The sequence below is a fragment of the Ambystoma mexicanum genome, chromosome 11, assembly GCF_040938575.1.
Source record: "Ambystoma mexicanum isolate Mex_15411 chromosome 11, UKY_AmexF1_1, whole genome shotgun sequence".
Classification (NCBI taxonomy): Eukaryota; Metazoa; Chordata; class Amphibia; order Caudata; family Ambystomatidae; genus Ambystoma; species Ambystoma mexicanum.
Window position 1 is genome coordinate 904060129 of NC_090934.1, and position 13925 is coordinate 904074053.

Consider the following 13925-nt stretch of genomic DNA (forward strand, 5'->3'; position numbering starts at 1 on the left):
TGCTATCTGACATGCATCTATCAGAACACTATACTTGTAAATACAAAACAAAGCACTATTCATAGTTGCATATGAGCAAAGTGATTGTGTGAAACATGTTTGTAAAGCCACTTCTAATTCAGGAGTGCTGTTATGGTCGGACAGATTGACTTTAGACTCTATCGGAAACTGTGAGAATTTAGCAGAGTCATGTGAGAGACTGACTAGAGAGTGACTTGAGGTGCAATGAAGTGCCTGCATAAAAATAGTGTGATATTAAGTAGTACCCATAATGAAGACGTGAACTAATGGTTAAATGAAGTTCGACGGATGTCAATGTGCCCCAATGGATGGTAGGTTAGAAGAAAAATGCAAAATCTTCTAAGTGTCCTTCTTGGACCTTTTGAGTGGATCACCAGTCCGATCGGGCTGGGATGGGACCTGGATGTAAACCTTAAAGGCCACATTTTGATACTTGGACAGAATTCTGGAGCTTGAACCAGCACAGCGGGTGCCGACTGCAGCCATTGTTTGAGGAGGTGTTTCATTACCCTGGAAAGGCTCAACAGAAGCTTGCAATGAAAATTGATGATAGTAGCGGAAAAGCTCAGGACAGGAAAGGCATCTCTGGAGCCTGAAGCAGGACACGCGGTTGCCAGATTGCCAGATGTGCGGGGTGGTCTATCCCAGTCAGTTCCCTTGCTACGGATATCCTTCAGGTTCAAACTTATTAGTGGATGTCTTGGATAGCAGCTAATAATGGGTCCCCAGCCATGGATGGCCACTTATTCTTTGCCTCTGTTTGTGATCTCCAAGCAGGAGATTCTGCCTGAGAAGGCAACAAAAGTTAATCCTTTGTTTGATTGATACAGTTGCTTAACTTGGTTGGATCAGGTAGGGCTTACAATGAACCTAGTCACTTTAAGGGTGTTGTTTCTACAATGACGATATTGCTGACTTTGACACAACAAATTTACATCACTTGGAGGTTTCTTGGTACTTTGTCAGATGAAGGAGTGGGTGAAAACCCCGCCCACCACCAAGCTAATGATACCAAAATCCAGTGATCACTGTATTCTGGGCAAGGTCCATTGAGTCCACCGTGTTAACCTGCAGCTTTTCCTCCGAGATTGCCTGTGTTGCCAGTCGGGGGAACTCTCTCCTTGTTGGATTAGGCACATTGTGGCAGGCTTTGCTCACAGGCATTCAGGCGTTTTAGCAGAAATACATAATTGCCGAATTCTTCCTTCACACAGGTTGTGGGATTGCTCGCTGCTCCTGGAGGTGGTTAGACAAGTGCCTCTCCCACCCCTGAACCAAAGCCTCAGTTCAGCAGGGCTGCTTAAGCAGGACAGCATTTCTAATGGATGCCTTCTTCCCACATATTCCTTATCTTTGATATCAACCTCCCACAGCAGCATTTCCACTGCCAGGGGCCGCATTGCAGCTCTGCGTCTGCTCTGCCTGACGCCCCTACTACACTGAAGCTGGAATGACAGTAGGGCAAGTGTGTGTGTATATATATATATATATATAGGTACTGCGCCCCATGAACTGTGTTCTTTTTTTCCGTGCTCTCTGCTTACTGTAGGAACACCACACTTTGAGGTGTTCTCGTTTCTCTTTTACTTTCAACATTATTCCGAAACTGACAGTCTTCCGGGTTTAAACCCTGCGTCGTCTGGGGGCTTCAAATGTCCACTTTGCATGTTTCTTTATTGCCTTGGTGAGAGGCACGACATGCAATATTGCGTACTTTGTCAGTCGATGCTCCCCAAGGCGTGTTGGGAATGGGAGGCAAGGCTGCCCACCGTCCTCCACAAGGAGAAGTTTGTCAAGCGGTCTCATTTGTGGTCACCCAGTATTGATCTACACATGAAGAATGGTCCCCGGTCTGCAGGCACAAAAATAAAAAGAAGCATAGCAAGAGGTCTCGGTCTCCCGGCGGTTCTTCAAGTCCCCATTCTTCTTCCTTGTTTAAGAAGGTGAGCCACCACTCTGGGGATGCTTCTGAAGACCAGGCACCACATGCACCTTTATCAATTGAATCCTCTACTCCAGAAGAATGGGAGTCCTTCAGGCTTAAGATGCTTGACATCTTTGCCGAGTCACCAGTGCTGGCGGCTTCGGCCCTGGCACTGACAGCTCCGGCCTCAGTCCCGCCAGTGCCGTCAGTCCATTGCGATAAGAGGAGCCGACAGAGATACAGATATGTTGCATGGCCATAATCCATTGAGCCTTGCCATGCAAGCTTCAGCAAGATGGCATCTTAAGGTTGCACCACTCTGTCTTTGGACGTCTGTTTTCTGCCCTCTATGGCACCTCAAGGGACATCTCTTAGGAGTATGCCTCACTCCTTATGGGTGCTTTCATGTCTCGTTTAAGACATTTATGATGATGAAGGGGACCTCATCTCTTTTGGATGGGCCCCCTTCAACCTATGGAAGTTAGGGACTTCCCAGAGGACTTCTATGCTGAACAAGGAGACTTGGTGGATCTTGCATCTAACATGCAGGAGGCAAGTGGCTTGAGCACCTCACCAGAATTAGACATGCTGCCTGCTCCCACTTCAGGTAAGCCCCAGACAGCATTTCAGCATATGATTGCCAAAGTGGTGGATACCCCTGCATTGTTGGCCGCTTTGCCACTCAAGGTCCATTAAGAGCTCACAGATATTCAGTGGGAAACGCTGCTTCCATTCAACAAAGAGATGGAGGCACACATCCTTGAGCTGTTCTCCAAACTAGCTTCTGACTGTAGACCAGGATGTGGTAAACAAGTACAGGCCATCACTTTCAGACCCTGTCTGCCCATGCATCACAGGAGAGTTTAGTTGTACAGGCGGCCATGGCCAATTTGAAATCTACTTATTGCCAATGTTTTCCCCCAGATAGGTAGACCAAAAGACTGGAGGCATGGGGCAGGAATGTTTTTGGATCTGCAAGCCTGGGCCTACGATTCATCAAGGCCTCCTGTGGCCTAGCCACATTTTCTTTTTGACTTTTATCTGTCACCTCAGAGGTGGCAAAACACCTCACTGAGGGCAACATGAGCAATTCGTTTGTGGCTCTGGTGAGGGATAGAAAGAAGATTCCCCATCAGATACTCCAATCGGGCCTGGACACTGCTGACTGTGTGGCCAGGAGGATGACCACCAGCAAGGTTTTGAGGAGATACTCTTGACTTAGAACATCAGGTTTTGCCCCAGGAGTTTTTACCCCTTCAATTTCTATGCCCACAGGGCAAGGGGGTCAAGCCCCCTCAGGAAATCAGGTGCAGCACTGCCCCATCAGCGATGTAGGTGGGGTTACCCCTGGAGAATGGTTTTCAACCTCCACAGTGCCCTCAACTGCCCGTGTGCGAAACCTCTTTGAATCCAACTTCCACCATCTCTCCCCTGCGCCATGCATGATTTCCCAATTTGACAAAGAATGGATGATTCATTGCCCTTTCAATGCCTGGGCCTTACAGGTCAGTCACCATGGATTATCTATCTTTTGCTAATCGTCCTCCAGACCATTCACCGGACAGCCAGTTCCTGCATTCCGGACCCCCTCCTAATGGAAGTGGTCTGTCAGCTTCTGTTTGAAGGGTGCCGTAGACGAGTGCACTACTTGAAATGAGGCAAGGGCTGGGTTCATTTCGATTTTCTGGTGCCAAAGAAGGATGGGGACCTTCAACCCCATCTTTGGATATGAGGCTTCTGAGCTTGTACTTATACAAGGACAGATTCATGATGGTTACCCTAACTCGGATCCTCCAGGCTTTGGAACTGTAGAGCTTGCCGGTCTCCCTGGATCTCCAGCTTGCACACTTCCTTGTGTCCATCCACAGGAAGTATCCAAGAGTCAATGGGGGTAATTGCCAATAACAGTTCAAGGTAATGCCATTCAGCCTCTCTTCAGCACCATGGGTCTTCACCAAGCTGCTGGAAGTGGTGACAGCGCACCTCAGAAGGAACGGCACCCATGTGTTTTCCTATCTGAATAACTGGCTCATCTGAGCTTTTTCCCCAAACCAGACATCAGTGCACTTGTACAGGATGTGTAGGCTGTTGTACAGCTTGGGCTTCACCCTGAACCTCAAGTCTCGGGTTTTGCCATCCCAATCCCTTTGATTCATCAGGCAGTCTTGGACACTTGCCTGAGCCGGGCCTTCACGCCTGAGGACCAAGTAGTGAACGTCTGAGCCCCAGAGAGAGTTGCACTTAGATACAAAGTAGCCATGTCTCAGGCAAGAGACTGATTGCCTTTTATAGTGGCCCCATAAATAGGTATGGGGCTACTATTACCTGGAATTAATATTATATTCTGAACTCATTAATGGTTTGCAAACAACAATAATACAGAGCGCCAGCCTGAAGCCAAAATCCAAAAAAGAGCTGGACGGATGCATCTGTAATAATGTAGAGGCACCACATGTGTCTCTGCATGGTCCCTGCATGGTCCTTACACACTGCCCCTACATTTCCTTCAGCTGCTTTCCTCACTGCTAGCACTCGAGAGTCTGCCTGTTTCAGGTCACATTTCTTTATTTACTTTGGTTGCCTTTACTGAGGCTACAGCTGTACCATACATCTGCTATATCCACCATGAAAACATAATGTATTTACTTATCTCTATACCCACACACTACTTTCAAATATGTATATCTTACTGATGAGTACCATTTCCCATTCTAACAGTTCTAGGAATCTTTCCATGGAAAATGCAAACTTCAATATGTTTTTATTTACTTTGAGAATATGAATGTGGCTCTCATGCCCCTGCCTCATCACCACCATTGCATGCTTGCTTGGTGAATTGCAGATAGTCTCTGGAACATATCCCAAGGTGCCCCCACATCTTGGTTTGGGGTGAATAATATGATGAGGCATGTTGGGCAGCATTCACATGTTTTAGCTATATGTTCTAGATGGTTTTATATGTCAGTCTGTGATTAATGTGCCTCCAAGATGTCCTTGTCCCAATGTCCTCTCCTGAAAGTTGGTGACGCCAGTGAGGGACTCTGGTGATCTAGAGAGCAACTTGCTGCCATTCTGTTTCATGTTCTCACCTTATGTACCCACATCCTTGCTGCAATCACAGTGCATGGCTAATATCAAATATTAAAAGTGTTTTTATAGGATACATGTGTGCATAGAGTGGGGATTTCACTGGGTTTAAGGGAGCTCCTTTCCTCTTCTTCCACAATGAAGGCGCTCTGCTGATACAGCTCTTGTCCCTGAAGTCCAGTCTCTGAATTTAGTAGGTTAGAAGTATTGGGGGAGACACTGAAATTCACCCAGAACTCCCTGTCAGGTCCTCCCTGTAACAGAAGCCTGTAGGACTGGAGATCATGATTTGCAGGCTGGCTTGGGACTGTGGGGTGGCTTCAGAAGTTCTATGTTTCATTGAGAGGACTCCACACTCTCCTGACCTGGGATGTGGGGAGGGGGGTGGAGACATTGGGCGAGCCCTGTGATAGAGTGAGGTGTCCAAGCCTGCACACTTTCTCACACTGGTTTTCTGTGCTCTTCTTTCTCCTACCTGCCTGATGCTGACTTCACCACCTCCTACTTTACCTGGCCTCCCCTGCTGCCCTATATCCATCCTCCCTTCTAATGTATTCTGGTCTTTGTGTCTTTTCTTCTCTTCTTTTGCCTTTTCCTATACCCCTGTGCCCCTGTTCTTATCCCCTCGCCACCATCCATCCATCCTCATCGTCCAACCTATGTATTTATTTTCTCACCTTCCAATTCCCTGAACCTACTACTTCCGTTACTTTTTAATAACGCTCCCCTTCTGCCACTTCCATGATCCTATCCTTACCTATCACACCTTTTCCTCATCTTCCCCTGGAAGGACTGCGAGTGCTGATACATTTGGGTAAGCTCCCATTTTGGCTTTTACCTGTTGTGAGAAGTTGTACATCCCCCCTGTGGGAGCCTTTCATGTGATTATGTGATATTGTTTGTGAATGTCATGTTTACTTCTGCTGACAGGTGTTAGTTGTACGTCAAAGGAACCCCTCATACGGCAAAATTATCCCAGTCAGACATAAGTGAACTTGTAAGGCTCTTCCCTTGGGTGTTGCAAATATATTTATAGGGACCAAGGAGTCCCCTCGTTAAAGCCAGTTCGACTTCAACAACTCTTAGTGCGTTGCTCATCACCTACACTGGGGGAATATAGCTGTACAATTGTACCAAGGTGGTATGCTAAATGCTATGCCCCCGGTAACCCCTTTGCTGCAGCCCCGCTGCTTGATAAATAAATAAAAACACATGCAAGTGGGGCTATACAGATGATGAAAATCACAGCTGTGGGGGTCTGTCTCAAATGCCCTCAGGCTGCAAAGGGGCAACCGTAGCAAGTCAGTGTCAAAGATGCATGACAGGGAGCCCTTCTCTGCTGGTCCTTGGGTACACTGCTGTTTGTCCTTGGCTTGCAGCTCGAAAGAGTCCCTCCCTGATCTGTGCACTACACAGCCAACAAGCGTGCCCTAGACATTTGGTAGCAGTCATGTAACACACGCACCCCCCACCGCCCTGCACGCTTTGACAATATATGATCAGAGTTTCATGCTGCTTCCTCCCCCTCTTTCTGAGGGCCAGCCTTGCAACCTGCCCTAAAATGTATCTCCATTTCCACAACAGCCTGATGAGCACTTTTGTTCTTCAACTACGTTGACCTTTCACCCAGTCTTTTCTAGACCAGGCCACCTCTGGTCTCCTGGTTTCGAAGTCCCGAATTAGCATTCTGGATTTTGCATCATGGAAAAAAATGTCAAAAGTCATTCCTGGTTAAAAAGCTGCCACGATTTAACTCAGCATCTGGAGCACATCTCGTGCCCCTCGCATAGCCTCACTATGTGCTACGTATTACCTACTAAAGTTATATCTTAGGCAAAGCTTTTGATACTTGACATGTTCGACAGCAGATCTTTCTTTCTGCAAAGACATGATGTGGCATTTTTTAATGCGCCTGTACACAAGTGTTTCTAGGCGCGATGACGCTCTCTATGGTCCACCTGAATGAATCAACATGCATCCAACTATCGTAACGTTTGTTTTCCCCTTCTACAACAAGTCATCTGCACGTCTGTGGCATTTCACCCACTTTCCCATCCTCGTTCCTGCTCCCTGCGCATCCTTATCCTCTGCATTCCAAGGTCTGGATACCTCAGGTGGAGTCACAGTGTGCCTTACCTCCAGACCTGCTAGCCACTCGGAGCGGAGACCGCCTCGGTGGGGATTTAACACAGTATACAAGCCTTGTCACAATGTAAAAGAACGTAGCACCTGATACAATCTGCAACCACCCTGCTCCCCCCCCCCATATCCCGGCACTGGAAACTTAGTGTTTGGAATGGGGAAGCAGGAACCCTAATGATCTACTAGGGAACTACGGTGGGTGGGAGTATAGGAGCTGGAAACGGGGAAGGAACACAACAGAACAGGGGTGACACATGCGGAACTACTGGGCACACACAAGTGTCCACAAATCCATGCATGTTTGCAGTAGATGGCTACAACACTTCCTCAAAGTCTGTAAGGCTCGAGTAGGGAATATCCACCAAAAGCAAGCACAGAAATTGCAGGTCAGAGGAGAGTACAGAGGGGACAATAGTTACAGCTGGTAATGGGAAGGCGAGGGCAAGAACAGAAATCACCTGAATGGCTGGAAAGCGCTATAGCAGAGCTGAGTTACAATAGTATCCTGGATGAGGTAGAGGCTGCCCGCGTAAGACACTGTTCAGAGGCGTGTGAGGAGGATGTGTCAAAATTAAGTGTGAAAAGCAGGCAAAATATTGGTAAACAAGGCCCAGTGTCCAGATGGGCAAGGTAACTAAGTCTGAGAGAATAAGGCTTTGTCATAGACTGGTGAATGCCAAAAACACAAGGCACTGGCCGAATGCTGAAGCAGAGCGTCTTTGAGGAGCACTGGACTGCGTGTCTGTGCAATGTATAAAACTCCTGCACTTCCATCCAATGTTAGAACTAGGCATGCCGGGATTAACAGTCCAAACATCAGAGTGGTGAGAGCCTATATTCTTGATAACCAAACAACTGTTCCGAGGGGGCCCTCAGTCTACCACTGAAGTGTTTCAGCCCTCAAATTAGTGTAAAACTACGTCAAGGTAAACTCAGTGTGCAGTGTACACAACTAGTGCCTGCACTGCCCAAACTACCACACTCCCTTGCCCCCCATTTATTTTCACAACCACTCCCACACATTCTGCCAATGGCTTATGTAAACTGTACCCTTTGTCGTGTATGCTGTCCCTGTGTTACTTGAATAGTGTTCCATGGCTGCAGTCGGTTATCCTCTCACACTTGTCTCTTTGTGGTTAGCTTAGTCGTCTTTCATATCTTTCATCCTAAGGACAACATTCCTCACACACCTGATGCCTCTCCCGCCCGTCATCCATTCTCCTGCTTTTCTGCTAATCCGTCCGCAGCTGTTTCAGATATCAGTGGTCATATGTGTTCGATGATATGAAAGCTATTTCAGCAGTCCCTAGCAATTGCTAACAATTCTTTTTAGCAGGTGGGATATTTGTCTATCTGGCACAGATCAATAATTGCAAACTCTTTGCTGCGGTCCCATACTTGCTATGTGTGCACATTATATACCCTGGAAATAAAGAGGCAGAGAGGTTAGGGTTTAACATGTCATGGCTTTTATTTTTTTAAATCGTAACGTTTTTGCATGCACCCTTTTTAAGAATGATTTTCTTGGGAAGTGAGTGCTCAACTCTGGGCTGGACATATCTATTCGTGCCCCACTTGTCTCAGGAGTCCCCTCTCCCATGTCACTGCTCCATGCTGAAGAATTGTAGCCTACGCTTGACAGGCCTCATGCAGATGACCTTGGTAGTCCACTAGAATACACTGGCTACATCTCAACAGATTGAGCAGCTGCTCATATCTTTCACCTGAGTAGCTGTGCAATAATATATCCCTTGGATAAGCCCGTGCTCAAAGGCCTCAGTCCCTCTGAACATCTCACCTCAGTAAATAGCCTTTGCGGTGTGATTGAGGCCAAACACATCTCTGATTTCTATCCAGCCCAGTAGTACAGGCCCCCTTCAATATCTCTTGGGCAGATGAATGGGATTTGAAATTCCACACGATTCACTTATCCCAGTAACCATGAATAATATGTGGCAGCCATGTTGGAGTCAAATAGATTGTGTATTAAAGCACCTATGCCCTTTCATATCCCATCATCAGTGTAAGATCCATGTCACACATGTCCTAATAAGCACACATTTTGAAATCCTATTTTAGCCTCTGTAGACCTCCTGGGACAGAGTGAAGCCTCAAATCTCCAAGTCACACCACACTACGTATCTTGTAGCAAACCAATGGTCAGATCCATTTGCCCATTAGTTCATTGGAAAAGCTAAGACACTTAATCAATGGCCCGACAAGCACTGCCATTTAACCTACTCTCTGGAATGACTGCTCAGTAGACCGTTCTCATTTCTTTGTAACATATCATATGTATCCTTTGATGCTGTCCTCGGAGCACTGGGAAGCCCACCACAGTTTAACCGAGGGTGACATTTCTCCTGTTGTTATACCTTGGGCTAGATTATCAAGCTTGGCATCCATGTGGCCAATATTCTCTGCCCCATTAAACTCAGTCTATCCTGAACCCTCAAAATGTGTTCGAGTAGAGAATGGCTCAGCCACTGAAAAATGAATCCTCAACCTGACTTTGGAAAATATTTTTTTCTGCTTTGTGGTTACAGCAATTGCCAATAAGTTGAACATTAAGGTACATGTGGTAAAAGAGGCAACAGGACGAATTTCAATTTAAGTCCAACTTGGTTCTGCTACTTATTGTGGTAGGTCAGAATCAGGAGACAGACCCAAAGGCATGATTTTCAAAAAGGCTTATTTCCTCTTCTTATTCAAAATAACTAATCGTTCCCTACCCTACCTCTGTGGTACTAAGGCCTACCCTATACAAATGAAGGTAAAAAGGGGTGTACGTCAGTGTGTCAAGATGGTCAAACATAATGAAGGCATCTGTCCAGAAATCCTATTCTACCCTATTTTTCTCTCCCTACTGCTCAAAAGAAAATATAAAACAACAAGGACATACTTTTGGGCCTGGCCCAAGGGAAAGGGATGCCTGCTGGCTAAGACTCCCATCCTTGTGTCTCTTTACAGTATGCCCTTGCTTGTGTTCACAGTCCAAAACTTATCGTTCATCTGCAGCTGGAGTGTTGTCCCGGGGTTCCAGGCGGGTCTTTCTGGTTCGCCTTGAAACGTGTGTGCGTAACAGTCCTTCACCACCTCCCCTTTGGGATGACTTTTGTGTTTCTCCTTTCAACAGTCTTGGTTTTTTCAGTCTCTTCCTCTTCCACTCTGGGGCTCGCTCTTGCTCATTTCCCACTCTGGTCGCCTCTGTTCTTTCACCCACACTGGACTTCTCTCTGTCTCCTTTCCTCACTCTGGGGCTTCTTGCCAGGATTGCTACGAGGGGGGTGCCAGAGGGGAACCTTTCCCCGGCCCTCGCAGAGGTGTGCTGTGCTCGGTGGGGGGCCTCCTTGCAGCACACAGTGCAGGGGCTATTCCCATAGGGCTGGCACCCACTCCCTAGGCCCATTAGCACCTCGTATATCTCTAGTAGAGCCACGGTCGGGTGCTGGCTGACTTGAATACAGGCAGCTCCCATCATGCCTCTCTCAGCTGTGCCCTGCACACTGAAATTACTGGTCTACTATTTGGCGACTTTACGGTTACAAATACTTACTTGAGCATTCCGCGGCAAGTTGTAGGTCTATTTGCCTACGTGCCACCCTGGGAGTGACACCCAGCTGGCTGCCAGTTGCAAAGTCATTGCACATTTTTTACAAGACTGAAACACGTCATGATGATGTAGAGTGCGCTGATGAGGCTGTGACCTGCTTGCCATCTGATCACTTGAATCTGTTACATATTTTGTTTTCATTGCATTACATCCAGTTTCCGTATTCACTCTCGCAGAATTTAAGTAGAATGTTCACATGTAATGCCATTGATCATATGCAAAAATAAAAGTTGAAATGCATATTGATACGTCTGAGTACTACTATGGTTAAGAAAACAGCTCAGTATGTTAAGCACTGGTTGCAGAGATCTGTGATCATATGCTGTACCACAGTAATATTAAAATAAAATACCATATCTTGGCATTACCAACTAATCCTTTTCTCTCTCTAAGGTTGATACTTGTGCATACCCTGTTAATAGTAACACTTACTGTGAGACAACACCACTAATCTGCAACAAAAAGCACAATAATAAAGACTAAAATAGTATAATGATAGCGTGTGTCTATTTACCAGGCCTAATGAAGAGCATAATGCATTAGTCAGGAAAAGTGACAGTGAAACCAATGTGCCAAGGCTTGTATCCCTGCTTCTCCGCCAGATAATACATTGATCCTGGACATCTCATGTTTATTGATTGTATGGTGTTGGGCTATAGTTAGTGAAATGGTTGGCCTTCTCAGATTCTGCTTGCATTCTTTAGCAGATTGCCTCCTCTTTTCTGTCATCTAGGCCATTTGAGTAGATAGTGTCCTAAAACGGATAGGACTGGCCAAATATTAGACGCCTCGGGTGAGCACATCTCACACAAACCTTTTTTCTTCTAGAATATAAATTCTTCTTAATTTCATGAATAGCATCTTGTAAGTTGTGATAAGCAATGACTATAAGTAGGTGACGTTATCGCACAGTTTCTTTTTAGAAGTGCATTTACATCTTTACAATCACACCAATAGGGACTGGCATATGTGGACTTCCATATATGATGGACAAATAAAACTGCTACTGTGCTAGTTTTGCACAAAATATTTCTAAAATATTTTTTTTTAAACATGTTATGTTGTGGACATTCCATGACAGGTTTACAAAATATGGTATTATTTTGTTCATGGATGTCAAATAGTCACAAATAATTGCATCTTGATGTATGACAAGAACTGGGAAACAATGTAGTCAAGGGCCAACATTGTAGACTCGGCTCAAATCACAGGTTCACCACTTAACAAAAGTGTGTGATCCTGAGCAACACATTTAATTTCAGTGTCTATCCTGACATAATTGACAATCCCTCAATATTTCAAAATTGTGAGTCACTAAGAGTGGTTTATTATGCACAGTAAGCTCTTCAAACAAGCCACACTATTCGCTTGAATGGCTATAGTGTTTCTTCATAATGTTATTTTAGTGAGCATTCATTTATTGCATACCATAAAGGTAGTTGTTTCTTGGCTCACTCATGGCAACACCATTTGAAAACCATGGACCACTTTTATCTCTGTCTTATGTTTACAAATGTAGACCATGCTGACAACTGCTAAACTGTATCCACTGCCGTGTACCCATGCTTGAGCACTTAAATACTCTGTGAGGCTGGTTATCTGATCTGTATCTATGCTAGCGTGCGTGTGCCTTTTTCATATGGCTACATACGGCTACTGACCTGTGGCCTGTAAGTGTGCTGCAGTTGGTATATCTTCTTTGTGGTTGCTGTTCTTGAAATTAGTTTTGCACCTGTCCTAGAACACAAGTACCCTCGCTGTGGACTGCTAATGTGCCTTTCAAATGCCATTTATGCATTATCCTGATTCCTTTATAGAGGAAGGGAGCTGCTTATTTTGATCACTGCAAGGAGAGGACATCAAATTATGGGCTGTGATTGGGATGGAGAGAGATGTGTGTCGAACAGAGATTGTTGGATGCCTTCATTTTAATGGTTTGAGAGGGGTTTCAAATGTGTCTGTGCCCCCAAAACCCTTAGAATGGGCCCCACATACAGGGTATTTTATGTCTCTAAGTTTCTCTGTAAGAGTAACTCATATGGCTCATAGCCAGTAGATGGAAAGGGGTAGGACGAGGGGGATAGAGGCACTGCTCTAGGCCATTCTCATTACAATTGATCCTGTGTTGAGTGGAACCTGAAAACAGTGGAGGAAAAGAGGGAACAACTCGGTAGACGCACCTACACACAGATATATATATAGCCAAGAATAAAACTCTCTCCGGTTTGGGGGCATTACGTTTTTGTATTTGCATTCATAATAAACCAAATTTGGATTCCTCCATACATTAAACCTGTGAAACTCCTTGTGACTCCTGTTGGTTGCGTAGCCACTGGGACAGTACAAATAAATAGCGAGCGTGCCTCACCAAATGTTTTGCCCCAGACCTCACAAACCCTTGTGACAGTTCTTGCTGTTTCCCCTCCCATTCTGGGGCTTCTTATAGCTTTTTCCCCACACCAGGATTTTGTTTGGTTTCTTTCCTCACTCTGGGGCTTCTCTGTTCTTTCCCCATCTCAGAGTTTCTTTAGTTTTCTCACCCCACTCTGGGGTTCTCCTGTGTCATCCCCACACCGGGGTTTCCTTTGATTTCTCTCCCCACTCTGGGGCTTCTTTGTTTCTTCCCCACGCTGGGGCTTCTCTCGTTTCAGTTGTTTTCCCCACTCTTTGGCTTTTCAGTTTCTTCACACTCTGTGGCTCTTCTCCTTCTTACACCCCACTATGGGGTGTTCTCAGACTCTCTGTGCTCTGCAGATTTTCCCCTTCTCACTCCCCTTCACTGGAACTTGCTTCCTCTTTTCCCTCTCCCCCGCACCCTCTGGGTCTCTTCCCTCTAGCGTTGCCACCCGCCTCCTATTCCTCGGAAGCCACTGCGTACTGTATCTACCAAGCGGTGCTCCCTGAGAGGGCTATGGAGGCCAAATGACACTTAACTCTCTGCAGAGATGCTTACCCGATTTCTCAACTGGACTCCATGGAAGTGGACATCTCCTCCTGGTTCCCACTTGCTCAGTATGGAAGCTTGTGGGTGGTTCCTCCTCTGGGTTCTGCCTTGGCCCACTGAGGTATTTCGTTCTTGCTTGAGTTGCCACACCCCACAGCTCTGGTTTCTCACCTGCGGGACAGCTTTGCAATTTC

The 13925-nt window shown here is 46.1% G+C and overlaps 1 protein-coding gene across 11 annotated transcripts in view; it reads left to right on the forward strand.

The window, feature by feature from the left end:
• Positions 1-13925, forward strand: part of BRSK2 (BR serine/threonine kinase 2) — a 1020916-nt gene that overhangs the window by 892827 nt on the left and 114164 nt on the right. For 6 of the 11 annotated variants that reach the window (XM_069623972.1, XM_069623974.1, XM_069623976.1 and 3 more), the window contains one exon: positions 5823-5846. The exons of the other annotated variants lie outside the window; for them this stretch is intronic. In XM_069623972.1, the coding sequence (XP_069480073.1) occupies positions 5823-5846 (24 nt within the window). The remainder of the gene's footprint in view (positions 1-5822; positions 5847-13925) is intronic. 11 annotated transcript variants of the gene reach the window in all.